Raw genomic sequence first — 22,672 nt, 5'->3', positions numbered from 1 at the left:
GTAGTTGTGAACTGACAGCTGGTGGGCTTGATTCTCTTTCTAAAAGTCTCTCTCTGACACACGCATAACACACACACACACACACACACACACACACATATATCCTCTGAAGTGAATAAACAACTTATCAAGATCTGAAGGTTTAATGTTCCTTTGAAGTAAGTCGTCATTTTCATAATGCAGAAAGAGGAAATTTGCAGGAACCAGGTCACATACACGTTCTAAAAGCCATCAAAAGCCATGATTCAGTGCCAATGACCTATTTATACAGTTTGAGAATTTTAGAGAATTACCAGAAGGCGGCAATGTACCAGAACTTACATAACTATAGGACTGTGTGGTTTCAGTGGATTCCTCAGCAGTATTCATTTTCTTTATCAGTTTTTGTATCAATAAATTTTGTATAAGTATAAAATCTAATGTGTCACCTAAGCCTAAAAAACAAATCTAGATTAGTGGTTCCCACCACATGGTACGTAAAACACAGTTAAAGGGTACAGGATCGTTAAAAAAAAGTTTCACTGCTGAAAAACACTGTCCACTCTCATCAAATATATGAATTATTGAACCTGTACAGTGTTAATCCATTTGAGTTAATTAAATTGGTTAAAATTAAGCCGATAGCTAAAAAAAGACAGTAGACAATAAACAAGTTAACTGAAACCTAAATGCAGAACAACAAAATATGTTCTATGAAAGAATAAAAAACAAAAAACAACCAGATTAAGATAAAAAAAAAAAAAGTTATTACTGAAAATATTCAAATAATGAGCCTGAGATTAGAGTAAGGTTATATATTGGTTTTTGATGTATGCAAATTGACTATTTTGGGCTGCTGTAACCTTTGTGTTCTTTTTTTAACCGATCAGGGAACAAGTATAGTATTTAGCTTATGAACGGGAAAAAAATATTATGTGGCACAAAAATCTTTGGTTTTAATTTTAAACAGAGTATTTTTTTGCAAAAAAAAAAAGAATTGACTGTTTGAAATGTTAGAATTTAATGTGCAGAATTTAATTTTATTCAAAGTTTTAACTAACTACACAGTCCAAATTTCACTTTTGAAATCCATATTTTACCTATACATAATATATAATTTTATAACAATATTGACCACTGTTTTTTTTTCCATCACAACATCACAGCTTAGTTACGCATTTTTGTATAACGATTTTTTTTCACTAAGTTAAAAAATAAAAAAAAAAGACAATAAGATAAAAGTGCAACCCTAGCAACTTACATGAACTTCAACAAACACAAGATAATGCCACTATTTATTTTAAGTTTACTTAAAAAATTCAGTGTATAAAAAACACAGACTAATCTTTTGTAAGCAAAAATAAAAATAAAATGAAAGCAAATTAAAAGGAAACAAAAGTGCTTACCAGGCTTGCCGCAAGTTTGCTTCACAGCTGCCGTGCGTAACTGTGTGCATTCAACACTGAGCGCATACATGTATTTGAACGAGGAGGAGTCTTTGAAACAATCTGAAAGTCTTTTTAATGTGTTGCTTGAAGCATCATGTTAAGTTTACAGACACATGCACACAGCAATCGGGGGATAATTTACACTGTTAATTGATTTAAACAACTGATAATCTACAATGTTGGTTTTTTTAAACTGCGACAAAATATATCTCAATAAACCACATGAAAAAAAGGAACTCAGGAGTGAACAACAGAGCTTTAATAGGAACTGGGGACATGTAGCTTACATAATTACGTATATAAATACACAAAATAGGATGTACTTTCACGCCACATCTTCCATGTAATCTGCAGCTTGACTCGTTTGAGACACGCTTACATCCTGAGTGATTTCTTCAAGCTGCAAAAAAGAACCAGAGAAGTCATGAATGGAGGCTTTTGTTACGGAACATTTGTCCTCTATTAAGCTGGTAAAGAACCACAACATGTTAAAAAAAAGAGAAAGAAATGAAAAATAATTCATGTTTCTGCAGGTGCCAAATTTATTTTTTTTTCCCCACATCTGAAAGTTCAAATGAATCCACCCCTTTATCACTATCAACTCTCTCTTCCTTTTTGTTATACAATATTCAGCTTTATAGGAGTAAACCACTGCCCTCTTATCAAAGCCACAATCAGATGCCACGTGAAAGAGATGCATCAGGAGTTACCTTGTCACTGATATCTGGTCCATCAACCGAAGCCTCTTCAATCTCCTCACTGATGCTCAGCTCACTCTTCGAGTTATGACTGTGAAGCAAATAGAGAATAAGTGAAAAATCAAACAGGAGTGAAATGTTTTAGGCAGAGTAATATTTTATTACTTCATGCTCTACAACCGGCTACACACACAACCACAGACAAGTGTATTTCATATAAACAAACTACCTATAAGAAAACACGACCAACACCATCATATAAAAGAAATCATTGTGAAAAAAAAAGTCTAATAATGTATAGGGTATAAAACACTTGGGACATGCTGTTATAGGGACTTAGTCAACATTAGAATAATGTGATACCTTAAAAGCATTATTTTCCAATAACAGTGCAGCCTGAATTGTTTTATTTATCACATATTACAGAGATTTTTCAATAATTAAAAAATATAAGTATATAAATGAAAGCTTTTTTAAAGTTGTGTTTAAAGGTTTGTTCTGGTTATCATTCCATTATAGCTGCTTTAAACGGTCAGTCTTGAACCAACCACTCTCTTTTTTTGGTTGGTTGATCAGGCAAATGTTTTTATTTCAATGTTCTTTTTTAAACATTTTTTTTTTTAAATTAAATGTATGCTCCAAAATATATTACCATTAGTATAACTACTTGTTTTTTCCTTGCTTTCAGATTGGAATACAGCCATGTTTAATTATGCCCTCACTTCTGATTCTTAAAGAGGCTAGATCTTGGTCAGTTTGGGTCTCAGAAAAAAGAGAAAGGAATCCTGAAATAACCCTTTCTACCATAGACATGATTATAGTAAAATTTTAAGAAAAGGGTTTTCCCCAGAGTTAAGAGTCACGACCCGTAGCTTCATACTGTTTCAACATCTGTTAAGAGTAACCTTCTTATTCTATGTCTAGATGAGTTGCTGCTCTTAAAGCTACTAAAGTAAAGTCAACTAATTTTTAATAACATATTAACAGCCTAATCTTACTTGCTCAAAAAGACAACAAATTATGTTGCACACATTTTATCATAAAACCATGAGTATCTGTTTACTGCTTTCTGGGTAGAAAATAAAATGTCATAGTGCCATTTAAATGAAAGCTTCCATGTTCAAGAGCACTGTTAAGGTCAGAAGGTGTTGGATAGTTTCTATAAGAGATATTTTAATAAATTTGTTTTTTTTTTTCAATAATAATAATTTTAAATTGTGCTTTTCTTTTAATTTAATAATTTGTGCCACTGTGCATGACACTTTCACAAGTTAATAGTACAGTAGTTTATTCCAGTAGTAGTAGTGTTGTTTCAATATTTTAGAAACAAACAGTACGTTGAAAAAGTCTTGAGCCGCCCCTTTTCCGTATAATAAATTAAATTACCTTATGTAGATTAAATTAATGAAATGTAAACAAATGTTTCACTGCAACAGGCTGTAAAGTGCCTAAACATACATTTTAAAAATTGGTGTTCATACAACAACCTCAGTAGCAACCTTATTTCCCCTCTCATCTGTTTCAACCACTTGGCATTCAGCATCACTGGTGTACTGACATCTGTCATTATCTGCACCAGTTTCTCACTGCTTTATGCCTTAAAGTGTACAAGATGTATTTTATGCTTAAATGATTCATAGTTATGGCTTAAATAATAAAAAAAAGTCTGTAAAACTATTCCCCAAAACTACATAAAAAATACATGAAAAGTCTGTCTCTTTGGAAGCAAAATATGAAGAAATGAGTGCTGCCTCAAGCTTTTTAAACAGTACTGTACACCCCATTAATTTACTAGCATAATTGTTATCAATTTAATTTAATACATTTGTTTTTGTTTAGCAAAATCATTTAAATAACATTGCATCAGTTTTTTTCACATTTTACAGCAGAAACATTAGAAGACACTGTACACAGCAGAATGAATTTTAACCTGTTAAAGTCATCGTCGTAATCGAGTTCTTCATCTGTTAAAACAATGAAAGGATGCATCAGAAAACATAATGGATTACACATGCTAAATGTACTACAATAAAACACACACCCAAACATACATAAAAGTATCAAATATCACATTCCAAAACTAGAAGTGGCTTAAGAATTTTTAGACCTCTCACCAGGCAGAAAAGATCCAGTTTTCTCCTTCTGCAGTTTTAAATCCCGAAGGCCTTTTTCTTTAGAGTCTGATGCACAGGAGAAGGAGGGATGGGTAAGAGACCACAAACATAAAAAAACACACTATAAACTGTACCAAGATGTGCTATTGAGGTTCCCACAGTGTAACTGAAGACTCACTCTGCGTCATTCAGCTCCATGTTAAATGCTGACATTTTGCTGACTGATGGTGATAATGTCGTGCACCGCTTCCCTAAACTGTCTGTTCTGTTGTGTGTAAAGTACGGACGTGCATGGGTTAAAGATGTGTATAAAAATAACCACTCCATAAATAAAACAAATACTCTAACCTTTGACACATTTCTGAAATTCTAAATGTAAAGAAAGAAAAAAAAAACATTTTATTGACAGGCTTATAATTCATCATCCTCAAATTCTAATATTAAATAAACAGAGTAGACTCTGTAAATAAGATATTGGTCCCATTCTACAAATGATTTATTACAGCAGTGACTACAGTGTTGACAAAAACCTATACTCCGAATATGGACAAATTAATTAAGTTAAAACTTATAGTGCAAAAACGGACATTAAAGCACATTTAAAAAAACATTAAAGCATAAGTGAATAATTTAAACAAACCTGAATCATGCATTCATTTAAGCATCCATAACATTTCTTCACTTAACCTCATTCCTTCTATGAGTTCAATTAACCTGAACCCCACTGTCCTGAATTGTAATTTTGTAATCCTGGACATCTTGAATATAATTATATTATTGATATGTTTATTCACTTTATATTACCGTTTTGCTTTTTTTTGCTACAGTAGTATCTTCTATGTGTATATAAATATTTTTTCATAACACCCACTAAATACTTAACTGTATAACTAGAGGGACAAATCATATGACATCTTTGCAACTCAAGCTTTTTGTGGTCAACTTCCTGTTTGATGCTAATCACACCTGTATTTGGTTAGAATCAAGTACAAACAGCTGCACCAAAAGCTGCGATTTCCTCACACTTGCTCGCTCACTTAAATATACTGTAGGTCTTTGAATTGCTGCAAAGTAAGAAGACAACTTGCACAGCTGACTCACATGGGCAGAACAGGATTAGTTTATAAAATGTTTCAAGTATGGTAGCCTGTTAGATATCACTTTAGCGGCAGTATAAGTGATCAATTTCCAGAAGTGTAGAGGTTTTCCTACCGTCTTTACTGGTGACAGGGTTTTTTGGGTTGTTTTCTGTACTCTTTAAAGGTGGTGTATCTGTAGTTGCCTTTGCAGGTCCTACTCTCCTACATAAACACAAAGACACAGCAAACAATTAGCGAGAGTGGTACGTCTACTAACAGGTGGGATAGATTTCTGTAACATGTCAGCATAAGCATAAAAAAAAAGGTAGCAGGAAGACCAGAGCCCGGCTCACCTCGACTCAGAGTTAGTGCTGGGCTTGCTCTCAACATCTGAGAACATGTCCTCCCCCTCACCCTCAGTGTCACTGCCTATAGCAGACAGACTGAGGCCAGACAGAGCATGTGCAAACACGCACACGTACGCATACCCAAGAGAACAGTCAAAGGAAACACATTTAAGATTAAAAAGATGAGCAAATGTGCGGTAGGGAAGGAAATGGTAAAGGTAGGAACAAAAACAGATCAAGATGGATGTCAGAGGTGAGCTTGTGGAATTTATATTATTTATTTGAACAACACGCCGTTTTCAAATCACAGAGATTTAAAATGAAGTAATGATGAGTCCATGGCACCAAAGGGCCAGAGAGCCTGGTTTTGCACCCATGGGTAAGATGGTTGCGGTGGGCTAGAATGGCAGAGTGATCACTCCATGCACACTCACTCATTCAGGCTAGTACCCCTCCTCATTTTGGAGAAGCATGGCCCTGCCAGGCTCTCCTCCCTCTGCGGGTGCTGGCTCCTTACAGGACCAAGACCAGGGGAGGAAGCAGAAACAGACGACAGGCAGTGACAGAAAAGGAGAAACATGTAAAAGAAAAAAGGGAGAAACAAAGAGGAAGGAAGGACGAGGTTGAGTAGACAACAGAGCTGCAATACAAAAGCGCTAAGAGCTGACAGGAGGCCTGATGGGGGAAAATCTGACATATAGCTCAAAGTCGGCTACCGAAAGACTAACTCACCCTGAGAATGAAGGAAATACTTACTCTTTCTGACTAAAGCTCTTTTCAGAAAGTCTCTGCCCTGTGTATGGCTTATCTGTGGATTGAAAACTACAGTCCCCAATGCAGTGATGCCACAATGGAAGAGAAGATGCATGTAAGGAGGGCATGTTAAATACAGCAACAGTTAATTATAACTAAGATAAAAAAAAAATTATAACATAAAATCAATACTCCTTACAAAGGCATTATTTTAGAGGTAAGTTTATAAATCTTTTTTAGACGCAAATTACTGCAGAAAATGGGTGCCAAAACAATCAGAATCATTGCATTTTTCTAACATGTCAAACTAAGACGCAAAACCTGCAATGCGCTGCCGATATGAGGCATGAGAAATCTGTTCCAAACAGCTGTTCCTACCAGCCATAGGTCTTCTGAGGTTTCGGAAGAGGATCGTCAAAGAATGAGTCCCCTTCCTCGTCATCGTCCTCCAGGCCGAGAGCGCTCCTCAGGGCTGCTGGCTCATTCCTGCTGGTGATAAACCCTTCACTGGCTACAAATGCTCTGCTCTTCTGAGGGATCAGTGACTCACTGTGACTTCGTGGTTCTCCGGCCTGTAGTGGTGACACCACAGAAATGCCACAGTTATGATATATTTTAGCCTTTTCGAAATGAATAACTTTAAAAGGTGTAGTTAGTATTTTTGGCCACTTTGAAATGTAGAAATCAAACAAGTATAGCAGCAACTTTCCAAAACAAAAATCATGCATGAGTGCTGCCTAAGCTAGAACACCTGAATGCTGGAGTACGCCCGAGGTGCTTTCTGAATTAATAATAAATATTACAGAGACAAGTAAATTAGATATGGTTCCTTGCTCTAAATCAATAGTCCCCAGCATTTTGTTTTACACAGATACTTGGGTTTATTAGTTATTCGATTAACCCTTAAGGGATTTTCACAATACAGTATTTTAATTACACATATCCTGTTTACACAATGTTTTTTGAAATAAAAATTAACTCAACTAACTTCCTCTTATTGGCTTTCCATTCACTCTTATTTATTGTATGTCTGTATTGTGCAGATGTCTTGAGCCACACCTCATTTCTTCATATTTTGCTTCCTAAGTGTCAGACATTCTTGTATTCTTTAATGTAGTCTGGAGGAATAGTTTTCTAGGCTTCCTGAAGGACTTTATTTCTCAATTTTAATCCAGTTTCAGAGAAAGGTTTTTTTGTTTGTTAACCTACACAGCAACTGATTTTAAGTATAAAATTAAGCAAAGAAAAAAATATTGCTTGATGTGTCCGCTATGCCTAGGTATGCTTATGTTATTAGCCGGGAGAAATACTGTACCACACAGCATGCATGATGACAGTGTCTGATTTCTGTTTATCGTCAAAAAGAGGGCATATTTAAGCCTTTGACACACACTTCCCTTAAATCAGAAGAACAAAAGCCTTTAACACAATCCAGTGAGAACAAAGAGAGGAAATACAGCCCCCAAAGGTGGAAGGTTTACTAAATTTACTTTGTTACTGTACTAAAGTACATAATTAACATGGATACTTTACTTGAGTAGTTTTATTAAAGCAAATGTGTTTTACATCCTACAACAACTACCTGTACTTTAACTTCATGGCATTACATTACATAACCCCAGTGGTGTGTAGTATTTAAAGCGTAAATTTCATCATCTGCTGACAATTATGCATAATTGTGTTTCTCTTTTGACATGCTTAATAATTTTAGATGTGTGTGAAATCGGAAATGGAGCTGATTGCAGACAGTGACAAAAACAACATAATCACAATCTGGAAGCTTTTTTACTATGAAAAAGCTACGGTTAGCTAATATAAGGTGCAGATGATGACTGATGATCAGGCCGGTTTTAGTATACCGATGATAAATGCTGAGTGGTTGGAACAGACAAGAGGGGAAATAAGGTTGCTGCTGAGGTTGCTACATAATCAACCAGTTTTAGAATTGTATTCTTAGGCACTTTTCAGCCTGTCGCAATAATACATGTGTTACCATTTATTACATTTAATCTACATCATTTAATTTAATGTAAAGAAATGAGAGGCTTCTCAAGACTTGTGCACAGTACTGTGTCATCTCAATCTGTTTATTTATTCTCATAAAAATATATTTATACAGGTCTTGCCTTCTTTTAATGTTTAGTTGTTCTTAACTAAAAACTTCTAACTGTTTTAGATACCTACATAATAAAAATATGTAAGGCGACAGACGGTATATGCTAAAATGTTTGTTTATTTATTTTGATCATGTTCTTGAAAGAAGATGAGCTAAGGCCAATTTTAAAATCCATTTGGGCAAAAAAACAAAACAAAAAAAAACAACAAAACAAAAAACACTCACAGACCTGAACAACACTGAGTATAAGGCAGGGACAAACCAATGACATGATGCCCACTGAACCACTGTGCCACCCTTTGAAAAATTCTCCTGGTGCATTAGTGAAAATAGGACACCACCTGAACGTCACTGCTGAGTCACTGTGCTGTTTTGAAGAGGTGAGCTCTGAGCGTCATGTTAAATGAATCACTGATTAGTCAAAGCTTTAAATGATCTTAAATGCTTATGTAAGTGAAGCAGCTGCGTATAGCGAGTTAAGTGCTTAGTCATTTCCTGTATTAATGGAAATGCTGAAGTTATTTAGCCATGGCTTGCATCTGTGTGATTTGAGCAGAGTAGAATGACAGAAACGGCTAAAATGATTTAGAAGACAGTTTCTGCATCAACATGGACACTGTCGAGCTACTTTTCTGTCACTTTAATAAGCTGCATGATGAGGTGCTGTGAAAAGCAGAAGGTCTTTTTTTTAGCACTTCCTGTGCTTTACCTGAGGCCCAGATGGCTCATCCTGTGCTGCACTGGCCTTTATCAAGCCCTTAAACCTTGGTATCTGAATGTGAGAACACAATGATCAACCCACATAGCAATCTGTAACCACACCTGTTGGTTACCAATCAACAAATAACCCCATGTGCACACACAAAGAAATAAAAAATGATACACGTACACACACACTGGCACATATTGTTTCCCACGGGTCTGAAATGTACTTGTGGTGGAATGGGCACAGAAGTGGTATACAACAACAATCAACAAATACATATAGTCTCTTGCAAAAGTATTCATACTCCTTAAACACAATACGACCACAAATGCAAATGTATTTTTTCATTAGGATTTTATGTAATAGACCAACACAAAGTGAAAAGCAAATGATAAATGTTTTTTAATTTTATCTTTTTTAAATAAATATATGAAAACTGTGGTGTGCCTTTGTATTTAGCCCGCTTTACTCCGTTACCCTTAACTACAATCCACTGGAACCAATTGCCTCCAGAAATCACCTAATTAGTAAAGAGTCAACCTGTGTGTAATTTAATCTCAGTATAAACAAAGCTGTTCTGTGAAGCCCTCAGCGATTTGTTAGAGAACATTAGTGAACAAACAGTATCATGAAACCCAAGAAACACACCAGACAGGACAGGAATGAAATTGTAAAGTTTAAAGCACAATTAGTTTAAAGATATATATATATATATCCATGACCTGAAAATGGAAAGAGTATGGTACAACTGCAAACCTAACAAAACATGGTTGCCTACCTAAACTGATGGGCCAGACAAGGAAAGCATTAGTCATTAGTCAGAGAACAAGCGAGGAAGCCCATGGTAACTTTTTAGGGGCTGCAGAGGTCCACAGCTCAGGTGAGAGAATCTGTCCACCAGACAACTATTAGTTGTGCACTCCATAAATCTGGCCTTTATGTGGCAGGCAGAAAGTCATTTTTGAAAGAAAGCCGCAAGAAGTCCCATTTGCAGTTGGCAACAAGGTGCCAGATCAGATGAGATCAAAAAATTTTACTTTTTGACCTAAAAAGTCTCCCTGAACACACTGTAAAACATGGTGGTGGCAGCATCAAGTTGTGGGGATGCTTTTCTTCAGCAGGGACTGGGAAGCTGGTCAGACTTGATGGGAAGATGGATGGAGCCAAGATGGATAAGGGCTAATCTTAGAAGAAAACCTGTTAGAGTCTGCAAAAGATTTGAGACTGGGGCAGAGATTCAACTTCCAGCAGGACAACAACGCTAAACATACAGCCAGAGCTACAATGGAATTGTTTAGATCCAAGCAATGTGCTCATGTGCTAAAAATGGCTATATCAAAATCTATGCCATAAATTTAATTAAACTGTGGTAGGACTTCGCTTTCCATCCAACCTGACTTAGTTTAAGCTACTTTGCAAAGAAGAATCAGCAACAATTTCACTGTCTAGATAAGCAAAGCTGGTAGGGACATATTCCAAAGACTTGCAGCTGTAATTGCAGTAAAAGGTGGATAAAAATATTGTCTCAGTGAGGTTGAAAACAGATGAAGGCGATACATTTTATATATTTATATTATATTTTTATAAAAAAGAAAAAAAGAAAAAGAAAAAAAAAAAACTTGGGCGGCCTGCCTAAGTATACTCTATTAGTGGGAAACGCTGCAGAGACATAAAGAGACGCAGACAGGCACACAGAGAGAGAGACAAAGACAGATGCAACCGTAGACACACACACACACAAAAGATGCAGATACACACAGAGACAGACAAAAACAGAAAGGCAGGGACACCGACAGACACAGAGAAAAATAAAGACAGGCACATACAGAGAGACAGTCAAAGACACAGACAAACAGAAGCACAGACATGCACAAACGCACACAACGACCACCATGCAGAGAAACATAAAAAAATAAAAAATAAAACTATAAAAAAAATTAACACATAAAAAAAGAAGGAAACACCCACAGGATGTTCCTAGTGTAGCTTAGTTTCCTCTTATTCTAAAACAGACATATCTACAAAGCAACAAAAATGTAGTAATTATTTTAGAAATTGTGTGCTACTGAATTACAACACAGAGGTTTTCCTCTCATACGCATAAACAGCAATTCATTCACATACATGTGACTCACAAACTTCTACATCCTTAGATAGTGTAAAAAAAGAAAAAAAACCCACTGTGATTCAAGTCATTGAAATTTTCCAGTGCTTAAATGGAGTGCTATAAATTAAATGTGAAGCTGGAAGAGAAGAAATATGATTTCAGTTTTGTCAGGGGAAGCCCCTTTACGCTTTATGAGGCAGACAAAGAAAAGATTTTGCTTTTGATATGCTAAACGCAACCAAGGCTTCATCTTTCTAGACATTATAAGTACATAGTAGATTTAAGGCATACAGAACTGCAGGTTTTAACTACAAGTGGTAGTTTAGGCCTGAATGTGTGAGGTTGAAGGAAAAAACAACCACAATTAATAAAAAAATTTATTAAAAAAACATAAGTCCATTATAGAAATTTAGGTGTAATTGACAAGTGGTAACGTTCTAACCTTGCTGGTGGGTGATGAACTGATCTTCTCCTCAGTAACCTTATACACAGCTTGAACTCCATCACTTCCGTCACTAGCAACCTACAAAATATTACATGTTTTCAAGAAAGCGTTAAACTTCGAATAAAATGCTAAACAATGCATTAGTAGTAATATTACGAGGGGCGTTCCATTCAAACCCGGACTTTTGATACAGAAGACATGAAGCACAGTACGGTGATGACACTCCTAGCTGCATTAAAACATTTGAAAAAAGGTGCAAAAATTTTAAAGAAGGCTGTATATCCATGAATGACAATGCTGGCTGAGGTGGCTCGGGGTCTACTGCAGTCGTTCATGGTAACATTCAGCAAGTGGAAGCCTGATCCTTGAATTCAACAGATAACTTGTCTTCAGCATGCAGAAGAGACGCATCTGTCTGTGGGAACGGTACACAAAACCATTCACCAACACGGTTCGCACATTACAGGAACTCGTCTGGGAGTTACTGTCCTGTACATTTGGGAACCATCACTGTATCGCGGTGGAGAGGTCTGCGTGCCTTCATAAACCTTGGAGCAGTTGTCTGGAGCCATGTGCTCCTGGTAGGGTCCCTCAAGGCAAAGTGGTCTCAGATGAGGGGCCAGACCTAGTATGGTTTAAAAAAAACTCATGAAAAAAAGACAAGGAAGTAAAGTGACCTTGCCGAAAGAGCAACGTGGACCCCTGTCCTCCCCCATCTCGTGGACCTACCACCTGCGAGAGAAAACGAGGGGGTTGGGTGCGCTGTTATTTGGGTAGTAGTGAAGGCTGAGGGCCTCAACGAACCAGACCAAGGCGACAGAAGCTGGCTCTGAGGACGTGGAATGTCACTTCTCTTTGTGGTCTTTGCTTATACTCCAAACAGCAGTTCAGTTCAATACAAATAGAGTATTCTTCTTTTTTGGAGACTGTGAATGGAGTATTACATCGGGCTCCAGGAGGGGATTCCATAGTCTTGCTGGGGAACTTCAACACATGTGGGCAATGACGGAGATACCTGGAGGGGCGTGATTGGGAGAAACGACCTCATTGGTCTAAACCCGAGCAGTGTTTTGTTATTAGATTTATGTGCTAGTCATGGATTATTTATAACAAATACCGGCGTTGATCTCCCTGGGCGAGGTCACTGAGGTAGTCAAACTACTCCACAGTGGCAAAGTCCCGGGAAGTGACTAGATCCGTCCGGAAATGCTGAAGGCTCTGGGTGTTAAGGGACTGTCTTGGTTGACACGCCTCTTCAACATTGCGTGGAAGTCCGGGACAGTGCCTAGTAAGTGGCAGACTGGGGTGGTGGTTCCCCTTTTCAAAAAGGGCGACCAGAGGGTGTGTCCCAACTATCAGGGCATTATAATTCTCAGCCTCTCTGTGAAAGTGTACTCTAAAGTGCGTGAAAAGGAGGTCAATTGTCAAACCACAGATTGAAGAGGAACAATGTGGATCCCGTCCTGGTTGCGGACCAGCTTTTTACTCTTGCAGGAATCCTGGAGTCATCATCAGTCTGTGCTCAGCAAGCGTTGACCTACAGCGCTTGCTGAATCGGTTTGCAGCTAATGTGAAACAACAGGGATGAGGATTAGCACCTCGTAATCTGTGGCCATAGTTCTCAACAGGAAACTGATGGATTGTTTAAGAGTAATGGAACATTGAAACGTGAAATTGGCCGAAGAATCTAAGCAGCGGTCAGTTGAGGTGGTTCGGGCATCTAAGGGTAAGGATGTTCCTGGCACGTCCAGCTAGAAGGAGCCCAGCTAGCACGTCCAGCTAAGGGTAAGGATGTTCCTGGCACGTCCAGCTAGAAGGAGCCCAAGGGGCAGATCAAGGACTAGATGGAGAGATTATATCTCCACACTGGCCTAGGAACGCCTCGGATTCCCCAGTTAGAGTTAACTAAGGCAGCTGGGAAAAGGGAAGCTTGGGGTTCCCTGCTGGAACTGCTCCCCCTGTGACCTGACTTTGGATAAACGGTGGAGTTCCAAGGAGACCAGCATTTTAACCGTAAGGCAGTCCGATTATGACTCCAGCATACTGACTATCTACATTTGGTTTCCAAGCACTACTGAAACACTGAGATGAGTGCATTAGTGCAGCAGGGGATTATATAGAGAATTTGAGGGAGTTTTTACCTTCATAACAGTGTTCTGTTATTCTTCACAAACAAAAGTCCTGGTTTGATTTGAACACCCACATGTTTAACATTTTTAGCTGACAAGCTTACTTACCACACTTCTGCACTGACAATAAAGCTTTTTGAACAACCTCATAAATTCCTGGAAGTCTACAGCTAGGGAAAAAAAGGAGAGAAAACCTCAGTAACCATACTGCAGCTGCCTGGGTCTAACACTCACACATATAAGACACATGCAAGGACAAAATAAAACAAAAACAGAGCAGAAAAAAGAGTACTTACAATTATTTACATCTTTGGTTTCAAGTTCATCTGCCACAAATTGTTCTAGCATACCTCTTCATTTAGCAGCAGTACAGACATGCACATACACAGACACACAAACAGAGTCTTTAGAAGTTGTTCTTACATTAGGAAAATTCTGTCTATGGCAAATTAATGAAAAGTTATTATTTGTTCATAATTCCTAAAGAAAATTTGAAATAATGTTTGAGAGTAAATTACATTTGTTGCAAAAAGTGAGTTTGTGAAAAATTTATAATTGCTTTCTTAGCATTTAGCTTTAGGTTGTGACAAAGTCATAAAAGAGGCCATGACCACAGTTGTGGTGAAAACCTCACACACTTGATTTCATAATCATTTACAATGTATCGTAAGTAGCCAGATTTTATATGGGTCAGCTATAAGCTCAGATTATACACAGTTTTACTAAGATCAGATAGGGTTAGGCTTGACACGTCTTGTGGCTTCTTGGTGTGCACGTCTATCTAAGGCATCTTACCTGCTAAAACTGGGGAAAAGCTCCTGAAAAATGCCAAGGACTTCATCTCTGCACAAACCACCATTTCTATCCTATTTAAAAAAAAGCATGTTTATACTATAAATATAATATTATATATATAAAACTATAAGTACAGAATATATAATTATATAAGTACAGAAAAGTGCAGAATTACCTTCCGTCTGCAATCGAATTTCTTTTGTGCTTCGGCGATCTGACGAGGAGACGGTTCCTAAAATATCCAGCCATTTTTAAGTTATTATTTATTAAAGTTAAACATTTTAGACATTCTTGCATGAGTAAAAATTTTTCTTTATTTATTTTTTTTCCTATAAGAGCCTGCACTAAAGGGTTCCTTATACAGTATCACAGCAACTGGACAATTATTTACTTTTTATTAACTGAAGAAAAGGCACGTCAACATTTTTCATCCTTTTGACATTGCATAACCTTCATGAAAATTAAATTATATTAGCTATAAATCTCTTTTTTTTAATTATACAATTTGTACACAAAAACTCAGTGTATTGCGAGTTGTTACAGAAGCAGTCATGAATCAAAATTAACGCATTGACAAGAACCCAAGATTTGCAATGCAACTGGAACTACTGTCAGAGCAGCTGTGATAGGATATTAAACAGCGCCTCCTGACCAGATTTAAGAACACACCAGTACTACTCTAGGCTACATGCACAAAAGGTCTAAAGACACAGAATAAGATTTACCACATAGTCTGGTAAAGCCATACTGATATAAAAAAACTGAGCAAAGTTACCAGATGCACAGAAGTAGGACAAAGTTGTTTTGCAAAATGTAGCTGAACAGGAAAGAATTCTTTCACACAATTCTAAACACCTTAATTTACATCCTCCTTCCTTTGTGTGACCTAAATTATATAGCAGGGGCGCAAATGTGCGCGGGGGGGTAAAGATGAATCTTTATCGTGAGATGAATCAACCTGAGATAAACCACATCTTAAAGGGTTGAAGAGCGGGTTTTAATAGAAGACTGGATTTCATTCTAATACTGTAGCTCATCTTTCATTACTGTATACCGTAGGTGTATAAAATAGGTTAAACATATACAGACGAATTACCTTGGGAATGTGCGTCACTCGATCTGTCTGAGAGAGAGAGAGAAAGAGAGAGAATGGGGAGATGAGAGAGAATATTTTTTCTTAAATTACTACATTCAGCAAAAAAAATAAAAAAGTGTCAGAAATGACATTTACCTCAGAGAAAATGGAAAACTTCTCCTTGTTTCTGTCTCTCTTAATTAATTCAAGGAGCAGAGACGTGCTCTTATTCCCATCATACTCAGAGAAACCAAGCTCCTTGGACAAACTTTCCCGGCTGTCCAGTCCATTTACCTAAGACAAACAGGGTGGATTCAAAATATTACTACTCATACAAAATACTTATACAAAATTTTAATTCTGTTTCAATTCTGTTATATTACTTGAACTTAATGTAAATTTCACATCTAAAAGTTTTTTGTATTTTCTATATTTGCATAATCTTTATTATAATTTCATATTTTATATTCTTTATTTGAATATTTTCCTTTTTATACCCTATTTTAATTTTTTTATTTCTTATTATATATATTCTTTATTTGAATACTCTATTTTCTTTTTTTTAATTGTAGGTCACGGGCGGCCGTACAAGCATTCCACCGCATATCATACTGTGTATGACTGTGTATGTGACAAATAAAATTTGAATTTGAAGTCTTGTTTCAAATTTAAAGTGTTTCAAATAAGTGTGGTTGGTTTAAAAAAATGCAAGGGTTTTAAAAGACCTAAAAGTTTAAGGGTCTTGGTAAAGTTTAAACACAGTGCCTGAAAATGCTCTCTTTACATTTAAATGTGTTTTAAGATGCCATTATCTATAGCAGTAGTTCACTATGTCCTGGAGGACCCCCCTGCACAGTGTAGTGTTTTCCCACCCCTATCACACCCATTGTAATTTAGAGATGGCTATTAATCAGCTGATTAGTTAAATTAGATGTGTTGAGAGCTGAGAAAAAACTAAGGCTGTGCTCAGATCAGCTAGTAGTTCCCTATAAAGTGGACTGCACAGGGGATTCAGCCATGTTGAATAAGATTTCAAACCACAGGGAGAAAAACTTCACAGTTCAAAGGGAACAGCTAAAAGTGAAGGGAACATTTACATTTAGGCATTTGGCTGACACTCTTATCCAGAGCAACTTACATTTTTATCTCATTACACATCTGAGCAGGTGAGGGTTAAAGGCCTTGCTCAAGGGCCCAACAGTGGCAACTCGGTGGTTGTGGGGTTTGAACCTGGGATCTTCCGAACCGTAGTCCAATGCCTTAACCACTGAGCTACCCCTGGCCCCCAGGAACACGCCGGAAGTGGACAGATAAAATCGGCAATTGTCCCAAAAATACAATGAGCTTAATGTGCATTCATTTCATGCACCATTCATCATTATTAAGGATGAAACTAAATTAATATTACAAAATAATTATAATTTGTAATTAACCAACATATCTGTAATAAAAAAAATTTATATTACATCTGGTTAATAATCTGAAAAAAAATTAATTCTCTTTACAAATGACAACATCCATCATATAAATAATCACATCACATTTACTGACAAGTCATACATATGAACAGCAAACTTTTTGTTATATATATATATATATATATATATACACATATTTTTGTTTGATTATTTATACTATATTTTATTTCAGTAATGTGAAATGTTAAAATGTTAACAATAGCAACAACAGGTATCCATGGTGCTTACGTTAGGGTTTGGTATGTCAGGATAACACACAGAAAAAGTGATGTCTGCATTGGTGGGATTTACAGGGTGTTCCAAATGGAGGAATTTTATCTAGGGAGGTTACATTAAGAGACATTTACTGCACAAGGAGCAGGGAGTTTTGGTTTAAGTACACTGTGGAAAGGAATGTAGGGCAGGGGGAACCACTGAATAACGTACACAAGTGCTTTGAAGTCTGATGAAGTCAGTTTTCATTTTGTTACACCACAATGGATTTTAAACAGAGACTCATAATGTGATTGAAGCATACATTTTCTACACGTGTGTACTTTAGTGTACTGTAGATTTAATCCAAGTAGTTTAACAGAAAACACTGCATTAACTGTAAAGATTGTGTGGGGGGGGGATTGACTCAGTTACATATTGTGATTTTGCATGACAATTAGAAATAATACGTTGCAGTTTCTCTATAATCTTAAGGGTGGCTTAACTTTAAACTATTGTTTTTAAACTATTTTATGCGGTAGGAGTAAGTTTGATTAAAAATTTTTAAAATCTGGAAAAAAAAACAATTCGGGATATTTATAAAATCATGATAGTTAAATAATCACAATACAAATCAAAGTGGCACCTTGTAATCAATGTAATATTGTATCGCGTGATCCCTGGTGATTTCTTTACCTAATTAACTTTGTAGGAATTACAGCAATTTTGGTTTACAGTCTCAAAAGTAACTGGACAACTGATTGATTATTATTAAATTAGTGGCATATTTCTTAATTATTTCATGACAAATTAAGAAGAAAAAAGGCCTATTGTTGATTTTAAGTGTTGAATTTGCATTTGCTGGAGAATTCTACATCCTCGTACTGGTTTACTGTTTAGAAAATAAAACCATGTTGTCGAGGTGAGTCTAGTATGAAAACACACATGCAACAAAATGACAAAACTGACACAGTGATGGTGGTTAAAAAATAGATTAATGAGTAAATTTATGAATGTTGTTGGAAATAAACAAAAAAACAAACAATTGGCTTTTCTTGCGAGTCATTTCTATGGCATTATTTTAAAATAAAAGCTTCACAGGATTGGCACCATGTGGGATTAAACAGACAAGACGAACAGCAGTGACACCAGCTTGTTCTGACATGTTTGTTGATGTGAACCACATAATTTCTTTTTCTGCAGACATGATTTTCTCCTCTGTGTAGATATTCTATTTGCAGCTGTCAAAATGTAATGAGAAATAGTTTGCCAAATATTGCACAAAGTAGTATGACTTATGACCTTAAACGCAAATATATTTTAAGAAAAAAAATGTGGCACCAGGTGCCTTTCATTTCCTCACCACAGATAAGCCATTTCCACTTTTTAGTGAGAAGTATTGAACATCACAGTACCGTGTTAATTTCTGGCTGAAAAACTGCTAGGGTGAAGTCTAGATTGAAGACTTGCAGGAAGTCTGTGATTAAACTGGCCACGAGCCGTCCTGCAAAGAATTAGATAAGATAGCTGTGGTTAAAAAGTGATTAATAAAAAAAAATAAATAAATAAAGATAAAAAAATCATAAAAAAATGTAACTTACCATCTTTAGTGCTGAGACACTTTTTTAGATTCTCATTTACAAGTGGAGTTTTATTCTAGTGGGACCAAACGAGATGTAGCCTTATTCAGAATCTTAAACATTCACCGTCATAAATATGTATATGGTAAAAGATTGTAGTTACCTCTACTTTGTCTTGCTCCTCTAAGGCCAAAAATACAGCAGCTCGAAGCTCAGCCTGTACACAGACAAACATCATTATTAAGGATAAAATCAATTCTTAAGCTTTGTTTAATCATCAATCATTTATTGTAAGTCATAAATCTGGCAGGAAACATAGAATATTATATCAATATGTAAAGAAAAATCACCCAAAATTAATTAATCTTTAGCATTAAAATGGGTTCATAAAAAAAGCCCTGAAATATTTATTTATTATTTCAACAAAAAAAAGAGAAAATGTATTTTTGTTGTTAAATCTTCTATCGCTGATACTGACTCATTCATCTACTTTCACAACTAACCAGAATTTCATTTTTTTTGCCAAGTTTGCTAGACATACGAGGAGCTTGTGATCATTTTGTGCGCACACAGGACGTGTAAAAACAAACCAAAACCAGACATTTAACTAAAAGAAATGTGAAATAAAAAATAAGGTTAACAATGTCAAAAATGTCATATAATGAAAACAATTGTGGAAGCTACCAAAAATGTAAAAAAATGTACATAGGGTCTGAGGAAACAGAAATGAAATAAGTATTGTTTATGTTATGTACAGAATAAGATAAAGGTTGTATGGTAGTGCAGCGTCGCACAGTGCTGTAGAGAAGTTTGAAGGCAGGAAACAAGGTCAGCTCAGTATGCTGATCATGGCACCAGCTAGATTTAGTCCTCACTGAAAGACATGTTTGGCTCATCTTATGATTTTTTTTTGACAAATAATTAAATATTATTTATTTTTATATGCTTTCTTGTTTTATTTCTGTTAATATTTTCCCCTCTCTGTGTGTTCACGTACTGTCACCATAAAAACTTACTGTGTGCGTAGTCACATGACTCCGGAAGCAACATGGAGAACTCTTTCATTAGAAAAAAAATCCCAGGTTTAATGGTTTTGATTTAATTAATTTGATATTTACAGTACAAATCTTGTAAGTAAACTATGATGGCATATACAGTATATATTTGATGTTGCAGTTCCTTTATTATCCCGCAGGTGCCGCTCTAAACTATTCACACAGCAAAGAAAAGCATCCTGTGTGGTAGAAGCAAATTATTTGCCAAGTTCACTGTAAATTTTAATGTTCAGACTTGTAACAAAACCTGAAGGTTCCTGGTGATTTCCATCCTTTATTAACCTGCACTTTACCATTGGAAGGAATTGTGGCTGGTGTAAGAAAGGAGTGGACTACTGTGTAAGACAATTTTCACACACATACACACACACAAACAGAATCACTGCTCTCTGACAGAGTCTCTGTCAGCAACTGGAATCTTTAACAAAAAACCTCTCTAATGACATTTGCTTTGAACCACTGGCTCAGTTGTGATCACGTAATGCTTGGCAGACAAAGCGCATGCATACTACTTGAATTTCAAGACCTCGCTTGTTTATCAAGTTAAAATTTGTTTTGCGCGTATTGCAAAACACTAGCAGACCAAGTTACTTGCAATCCAAGGTTTCACTGTATATTTAATCTAATAATTTATTATTCTTAATTGAGGGTAAAATGGTAAATTAGTTATGAAATTGATTTGTGGTCATATTTTTGAGACTGTAATGATATGAAATAAAATTGATGCAGACACATAAAAGTAAACTTTTTGATTTAACATGTGCATGATTTGAGGCATTGCATGAAAATGGAAGTATTTTTAAAGATTAATTTGTTGGAAAAAAACAAACAAAAACCAAAAACAAATTCCCATGATGTCACTCTCTCTAACTGCAATCTGATATAAACTATTTTATCAAAAAGTGCCACTTGGTGCAACTTTACAGGGTCTCTTCTAGGCAGAAACTTAGAACAGTTTGCTTTCATTTCAACTTTGCATCAGCCCTGTTAGAATGATCCTGAATCACGTTACTGAACAGTGAAATATTAGTAAAACAGACACATTGAGTTAGGGATTTGTCTTGTCATGCAAGATCTTAGAACTAAATAAAGATTTCTAATTAAAAATCATCATTTAAATGCTCAGCCATTAAATAAATTACACATTTGTGTCCCTGTTTGAAAAAAAAAGCTAGTTTTTTACACTGATTTATATATAAAATCCTTCTACATATGATTTTATACAGACAATTGAATTGAATCACACACAAAAAAAAGACTTTTGTTCTCACACACAGGGTCACATTTATTGTGATGGTTTGAGGTAAAATCTAAGCTGAACACGATCTGTCTAAAGAGGTGATGCAGCAGCGCTTTAGCCTTTATCCTGTCCAGCGCTCTCATCTGTTCATCTCATGTTCTGAGGTGATGAGAAAAGATGCTCTCGCGTTTTCTTTTTTAAGATCCTAGGTCAATATTGAGGATAACTGAAACATCTGGGATCTGTCTGTTAAACCCCAGAGCAGCAAATGTTTCACTTCTTTGGGAAGAGCAAAAATACAGCACCATGCAACAAACTTACACCAGATTCGCAACACATATGAGGAGTACTTTAAAATTAAATAAAATGTTTTATTAAAGGCAAGTTGTCACCTGCATTCGCCCAAACCTAGCCGTTAAAGGAGTTTGTTGATAAGCCGAGACCCTGACTACAGTTTGTTGTCATTCACTCTGTTTAGCACACACAGTTAGCTATAGTTATACTCTAACATTTACCCTCCCGCCATACCAAAGCCAACACTGGGTGTTAAATATACTCATAAGACACACAGATATAATTACCTTAATCTTGTTAAGAACGCCATTGTTTTCCAAATTTTGAATCAAAAGGTCTCTAAGCTCCGTATCTTCTTCTGTGGCAGACATCTTTAATTCCGGTCACGTGACAACCTCCTGCCCTCTACCGGTGTTCCGGAGAATGAAGTGCCCTGTTTTCTCTTCAGTGCGCATGTGCGAAACCTTGCCAGTTTTGCCTGATTTTGAAGTTGAAAAAAGAGTTTTACTAACAATATCTCTGTTTATTTAAATAATAATAATAATAATAATAATAATAATAATACATGTTAATGTTATTTTAAGTACAATAAAATATCTTATATTTGTGAATATTAATGTCTGTATCTCTCCCTCATATCAGTAATGTTTATATGTTCTGTTTATCATTGCATTTTATTCATTTATTTATTAATTTATACACTTTCTATACCGCTTTATACTGTATACAGGGTCACGTGCACCTGGAGCTCTCCCCAACAGACTTAGGGCAATTGCATTGCAGAGCACACACCACACACACACACACACACTACAGCGAACCTGGGAATGCCAGTTATTGTTATGGACAGGAAAAACATGTAAACACCATACATACAGACCTGAGACAGAACTTGAACCCTTGACCTTGAAGGTGCGAGGCACAAAGCAGCTTAAAAAAATAAAACAAAAAAGAAAATTAAATTGAAAATATGAAATATGATTAAATCATAATTATTACATTCATTGAAATTAATATTAGTGTTGTTCTGTTCTGATTTCTA

The 22,672-nt window shown here is 36.0% G+C and overlaps 1 protein-coding gene across 2 annotated transcripts; it reads right to left on the bottom strand.

The window, feature by feature from the left end:
• Nucleotides 1-1,664: 1,664 nt before the first annotated feature.
• cep43 (centrosomal protein 43) lies at nucleotides 1,665-22,047 on the bottom strand. 2 transcript variants are annotated; one of them, XM_053489146.1, is made up of 20 exons: nucleotides 21,918-22,047; nucleotides 19,205-19,258; nucleotides 19,063-19,117; nucleotides 18,877-18,965; nucleotides 15,948-16,085; nucleotides 15,813-15,839; nucleotides 14,892-14,948; nucleotides 14,717-14,787; nucleotides 14,218-14,273; nucleotides 14,030-14,091; nucleotides 11,790-11,870; nucleotides 9,244-9,306; nucleotides 6,797-6,990; nucleotides 6,100-6,177; nucleotides 5,672-5,761; nucleotides 5,452-5,540; nucleotides 4,240-4,305; nucleotides 4,056-4,089; nucleotides 2,138-2,216; nucleotides 1,665-1,827 (listed from the first exon to the last, which is right to left on the bottom strand). In XM_053489146.1, the coding sequence occupies exons 1-20, from the start codon at nucleotides 21,999-22,001 to the stop codon at nucleotides 1,753-1,755; spliced, it is 1,542 nt and encodes a 513-aa protein (XP_053345121.1). In that variant the 5' UTR covers nucleotides 22,002-22,047; the 3' UTR covers nucleotides 1,665-1,752. The 2 variants fall into 2 exon arrangements, with proteins under 2 accessions (XP_053345121.1, XP_053345122.1); XM_053489147.1 differs by lacking the exon at nucleotides 9,244-9,306.
• Between the last annotated feature and the right edge of the window lie 625 nt (nucleotides 22,048-22,672).

Source organism: Clarias gariepinus, chromosome 27 (assembly GCF_024256425.1).
Source record: "Clarias gariepinus isolate MV-2021 ecotype Netherlands chromosome 27, CGAR_prim_01v2, whole genome shotgun sequence".
Classification (NCBI taxonomy): domain Eukaryota; kingdom Metazoa; phylum Chordata; class Actinopteri; order Siluriformes; family Clariidae; genus Clarias; species Clarias gariepinus.
Note: the sequence above shows the minus strand (reverse complement) of the source record. Positions and strands in the feature narration are given on the sequence as shown.

Coding starts and splice junctions, on each gene's coding strand:
- cep43 (XM_053489146.1), bottom strand. CDS start 22,001: ATGTCTGCCACAGAAGAAGATACGGAGCTTAGAGACCTTTTGATTCAA. Junction 14,788..14,891: donor AATTCGATTGCAGACGGAAG/GTAATTCTGCAC, acceptor TTTTTTAAATAG/GATAGAAATGGTGGTTTGTG. Junction 6,178..6,796: donor CCTCAGAAGACCTATGGCTG/GTAGGAACAGCT, acceptor TGGTCCTGTAAG/GAGCCAGCACCCGCAGAGGG.